General features: G+C 39.9%; 1 protein-coding gene across 1 annotated transcript in view; it reads left to right on the top strand.

Moving 5' to 3' along the window:
• Nucleotides 1-5,474: 5,474 nt before the first annotated feature.
• The window catches only part of LOC106940518 (rap1 GTPase-GDP dissociation stimulator 1-like), a 33,701-nt gene continuing 33,083 nt past the window's right edge, over nt 5,475-6,092 (top strand). The window contains exon 1 of the mRNA XM_015023278.1: nt 5,475-5,629. Coding sequence (XP_014878764.1) covers nt 5,527-5,629 — 103 coding nt within the window. The 5' untranslated portion in view covers nt 5,475-5,526. The remainder of the gene's footprint in view (nt 5,630-6,092) is intronic.

Here is a 6,092-nt window from a genome sequence, read left to right as displayed (position 1 = left end):
TTGACAGTTGTTCTGATTTTTTTTTTTTTTTTTTTTTTAACCCACTAAGGTGCAGGGCGGTCGGGAAACGTATCGATGGGGAAAAGGCAGACTGACATAAACCTTTTAAAACAACAAAAACAATTTCGGTATTCTGATTATTGAAATTTAAAAGTGCTGTGTTGTTCTATCACACCCGCTTCACACCGGACCACTTACAGCTCCGGTGTTAACGCTATAAAATGAACGCTCTCTGTCGTGGCATCACCCATGAGGGATTTCTTTATTTAAATGGGTTCATTTTTCAGAGGGATATAAAGTGAGGGTATCGTGATTTTAGTAATTACATGTTTATAAGAGCGATTTTCTGTTGTCCTTCCATGAAAATGTGCAGCATCCAGACGGAAATGAAACACTTTTTAATATAAGTTGCTGCTTTGACATGATCACAGAACTGCCAAAACATATGTACAAAAATCCTCAATAAAACATAAAATATTTTAAAATCAGACACCAGACACGTGAATCACAGCAACGTCATCATCCGGTGTAACGCTGAAGTGATGTGGTGAAGCTACCAGTAGCTGCACCGCGAAGCTGCGCCAAGAAGCTACAAACACTGAAGAGAAGAAGAGCTGTTATGCCATCCATACAGTTGCAGCCAACTTAATGTTACACAATACAGTTTCAGCAAGTTGCTCAAAGTCTAAACTGGTATTGTTGTGCATTTAAGGTGTAATGTTTACCTTCAAGCAAACATCCCCCAAAGGAATCCCAGCGCCTCCCTTTTGTAAAAATTTCCGCCAGCGCCCCCTACCATCCTCTGAACGCCCTTCGGGTGCCGGTACCGCCCCCGTTGAGAAACGCTGACTTAGAATATTCCCCACTCACTCCAAAAGACTCTCTGGCACACTGTCTGTTCTTAAATCCCAGCAGAACGCTCAGCTGTTAATCCAAGTTTCCACTTGGATTAATGAACACTCTCATTTATACAATTATTATTATTATTTTATTAGAGCTACTTATATGAACTCATAAGTTAGTCATCATGACTTATGAGTTATGTTGACATATAATTATCCCAAGAACCATAACCAGATGGAAAGACAAGAAGGATGGACAAGGAGAATAGAAAACAGAGAAATGGAAGGGAATTTTACACACAGATAAATTCCAAAAAATTCTCCACACTATTTCACACATGGAGATGACCTAAATCATATTTAGTCTGACAGACCCGACCACCAAAGCCTCGCATATAATAGAGTGAGCAGCTTTCACACAAAAATTTGGCATTGGACAAATTTGGAAAAGTGCGCAAAAAAATTCAGATGTATAAAACCAGGTGCACGCATGTAGCTCCAGGGGTGTGGCTCCACAAGCACCCATAAATACATCAGTAAATTAGTATAAATACCTGGAAGGCTGCCACCACGTGTCCAAATAACCATGACAATGGTTATTCATACATCATCATTCATCCATCTGTTCCATCTGTTCCTACCAGATTTTGAATCTGTTAGATCAGATTCAAAATTTAAAGCCAGAACATTGTAGAAATATGTGCCATAAATTTGCAGTTAAATGTACAGATTGTGTTTGGAATTATCTATGAAAGGACTTAGGGTTCTGGAAATTTGAGTCTGTAAATTCTGACATTTATAGATTCCAAATATACTTGGAAGTCTATTTGCCTGACTGTCATAACTTAGCCTGTCGCGATAAACAATAAATCAATTAATCAATTAATCGCACAATAAATAAAATTATCTACCTCATTTTAATTTATCGTCTTTATCGTTTCTTCCTGCCTTTTTCTCATTCTATTGATGACACTGAATGAAAAAAGGCTCACCTTCGGTGCTCTCCACTGACCCCTCCCTTCTTTATTTCCTTTGTGTAATGCTCAGTTCATACTACACAATTTTGGAATTGTCAGCCGATCGTCTGCCCATTTTCAAAACCTGAGAGACACACTAGCTGAAAAAAAAAATTGTAAATGTAACTGGTTCAGTCATGTGTGGTGTCCAGCCACACGGCAAGAGCAACACCGCACACACAATCCGATTTCTCTCACCGACATTCAGATTTCAGACAGAAAATCCCATAAAAACCCACTACATTTTATGTGAATTTAGAGTAAACAAACACGGCTGAATGAATAGCCTTATCATTCTAACCTATTTAAGTCATGTTAGCAATGAACAACTGAAAGGTTACCAGGTATATCAATTGCGGTAGCAATTTCGCTCCCACTCTCCTCGTCATTTCTGCAGATATTCTTTCCACAAAATGTTGAATAAACATTAATGTTGTTTCCACATATCATTTGCAATGTCCACCGGACTTTGGGTTGTGCCATGTCAGCTGTTTGGGATTCCCCTCCGTGCTCTCCCCTCAGAAAGCACAAGGGGAATCCGTGCTTTCTGATTGGCTATCTGTCACATTCACCTGCTCCCAGTCGGGGAAAACCCCACACACTGAGATAAACTGGCCAAAACAATCCAACATGTTGAATATGCCTGATTTAGATCAGAGCAGTCAGGAGGTTCTACTGACTGGACCAAATCAGTCGTAACACACCACAGGATGGTCGGTTACGATTATCGCAAGCGACAATCTTAGAAAGAGGTACATTCTAAGGTTGTCGTAAGGGAACATCGGGGCAAAATATTATGTAGTGTGAACTGGGCGGGAGGAGTGAACTATTGCATCAGGTCATCGGATATGCCCATCTTTATCTAAATCTAATGATTGAAGGGCAATATCGTATATACAGACTTCATAATAGAGACTCTTTTGGTTGACTGTAGTTTTTATTCCACTTTGGTTTTATGTTTTATTTAGTTTTTATTCAAGTGCATTTTTTGTTAATGGAGACTGATGTCCATTTTATTTTTGTTTTTAGTTGTTTTGTTTATTTTGTTTTAGGGCTGTTGTAAACAAATATTTTAGTAATTGAGTAATCTATCGAATATTCTTACGATTAATCGAGTAATTGGATTAAAAAAAAGATCAAATAAAGCATTGTTAAATCTAACATAACAGCAGTATTACTATCACATATCAACATCAGTCCTATTTTTCACAGTTGAGCTTCCCTAACAACTTTTCTGTAGTTTAGAAAATGAACTTGTAACAATCTAGCTCACTTTCTAAGTTAACCTGAAGAAAAGTTATACAAAAATCTGAAATTATATTCAATTCAATAATAAAGAGGCAGGCTCACAAATACGCTTATAAAAAATGTCTATACTCCAGCTTTTCGCTTATGCATTCATCTTCAGTCAATTTAATAGATGAACCCTCACCTGGCCCAAACATTTATAGCTTTTGTGTTTGTTAACGACGGGATTTGACACCTTCGTTCGTCACACACAGAAACAGATCTACCAGCTACATGTCGTCATGGTGTGCTTCGCCACCCATTTGTTGAGACCAAGATGATGTGAAATAAATTTTCCGGTTCATCCGTAAAGCTACACTTTGTTAATTATCTAATGCGCAGCGGCCCATTGTGTTCAGTCTATCCGCTCACCTGTATAAATACACCTTCAGCGCTCTTCCCCGCCGTTCGCTCTGAACCGGCCACCAGGCAGCAGCTCCGGGAGGAGAAAAGCCTACTGTACTCCAGGCATCGCGCCAGTCATTTTAAGGATGCTGATTGGTTCCCCGAAAAACGACAAAGACCCGGACATTATCATCAATCAATAAAATCCTCCCAGGCCAAACTTGAAAACTGGACGTTATGCTGCTAACACTTAGCTTTCGTCAACAACTCAGGCGGAAGTGAGATCAGTGAGAGCAGTGCAAGTAATAACCCGGCCGGAACATGGTGCGCTAAATAATAAAATATAACTGAACGATGCTTTGAGGCAGATAAATTTTCTATGAGGAATTTTAATAATCGAGGTACTCAAATCACTCAAGGAATTGTTTCAGCCCTATTTTGTTTACCAGTTCCAGTGTTGAGTGCTTCTTGAAAATAAAGTGTATCTATTTTTGGCAGGATGTCGCATGCATTATTATGTCATTACTAGGGATGCTCTGATCAGGTTTTTTGCTGCTGATTCCGATACTGACCACCATTGAGGCCGATCTTTGCCCATCACCGATCACTGCCAATCACCTGGATTGGCTGTTAATTTTTCGTTTTAGGTATAAATGCTGCTATATAATTTGACAAAATGGAAAAATGATCTGGCAATAAATTCACCTAATTTAGACAAACCTGCAAAATATTTGGAGGCACAATGCAGCAGCTATTCAGTCAAAATGACAACTGAAAAACCTACAGTCAGTAAAACAATATTCAACAGTAAGGTTCTCTGTACCATACGAGTCAAATAAATCTCACAACACTGCCTATAAATAAAAAAGAAATATTCTTTCAGAGTCCAATGCAGGTTGCCTCAAAATAAACAATCCTGAGTTACTAAATCAAAACTTCCTGACAGTATGCCTAGCTGATTTATGCTGGCTCTGACTCAGCGGAGTAATTCTGCAGAACACAGGGAGGAAGCAAAGGATACCAATTTATTTTATTTTTATTTTTTGCAGAGATTATCTAGCTCATGTTATTACATAGTGAAAGTTTTAATACATATGTAAAATCTTTTTTTGTTTGTTTATTTAATGACAAGCTGCAGCTTTAAGCAGACGTTCGGTGTTCACTGTGGGTGGAGCAGAAGTGAAGCTTCGTCTGTGAAATATTACCACCTGTAGCGCGCAGTGACGGTCCAACAGCGGGAGCAGAACCAGCATCTTACACAGCTAGCTTGTTGACATTAATTATTTTTCGGGTTATTTGTTTAGGTTTCTGACCATTATGCTCTTCTGGGTGAGTAATGGTAGCTGTGAGTCTGCTTTACCTGCTATCTGATCGCTCCGGATGTCCCTTTTTTTTCCTGCAGTGAGCGTCGATGTAGCCAAACTCCCTCAAGTGTTTTTTTTTTTAAACGTCATATTAAATTGGTTGTGTTGATGCATTTTGACGTGCTTCACCTCCGAGGTATTTCTTCGACGGTACACCCAAACTTCCCCATTCACTCTCAGAGCTTTATAGTTCCTCACCATATCGCTTAGGATTTGTTGCTGCATCCTTGCGCAGTGTGAAGGAAAGGGGAGAAGAGCTGTTCAGGCAGGCTGCGAATTGAGATGCAGGTGATCGGCAACAAGAGACAGTGATCGGCGATCACCAATAATACACTTTTTCATGGAAATCGGCCGATTATGATCAGTGGCCGATCGGCACACCTCTAGTCATTACCATTACATCAGTTTAAGATGGTCTTCAAACAATATTTTTGTTTATCGCAATAATTTTTGAGACAATCGTCCAGCAAAATTTGTTATTGTAACAGGCCTAGACAACTCTTTAAAAACATATGTGTAATATTTACATTTAGTTTTACATTTAAAAGTAAAAAAAAAAAAAAAAAAAAACACTTAAGTTTGTTCACAGTATCATCACGATGTGTTAGCTTCATGTCTTCAGAACTGAGTTCTCTGTGATTTCCTCCTGCAGACACGGAGGCCAGCAGAAAGATGCAGGAGATGGGCATCCTATCCCTGCTCCCCACCCTGCTCAACCCTCAGTCTTCCTGCACCCCGAAGGTCGCCAACATCATAGCAGAGATGGCCAAAAACGGTAAGTTCCTCTTGCCAAGTCAGTGACCAGGTTTGTCTGCTAAGGATGGTCTCTTCTTGGATAAAGGAAAGCCACGTGTTAGCGTGATCAGAGCCTTTCCTGACTGGCCCTTCTTCACTCAAACCTCTCATAAATGCAGAGTTGCAGGGTTTCCACCAGAAAACTTTCTAAGCCGGGTGGTCAGGGCACCGTGGCTGTCCACCGTGTTTTTATATTAGGAGATGTTAAATTGACAGAAAATGTAAAGATTAGAGGTGTGCCGATCAATCGCCCACCTATCATAATCAGCCGATTTCCGTGAAAAAGTGTATGATCGGTGATCGCAGATCACGGTCTCTTGTTGCCGATCACACAAATCGATCACCTGCATCTCATTTCCCAGCCTGCCTGTGCAGCTGGTCTCCTCTTTCCTTCACACTACACAAATGCACAGCAACAAATCTTATCCGATGTCTGTGGAGCT

Source organism: Poecilia latipinna, unplaced genomic scaffold (assembly GCF_001443285.1).
Source record: "Poecilia latipinna isolate Pla-1442-1.1 unplaced genomic scaffold, P_latipinna-1.0 Scaffold3261, whole genome shotgun sequence".
Classification (NCBI taxonomy): Eukaryota; Metazoa; Chordata; class Actinopteri; order Cyprinodontiformes; family Poeciliidae; genus Poecilia; species Poecilia latipinna.
This window is presented reverse-complemented; position numbering and strand designations above follow the sequence as displayed.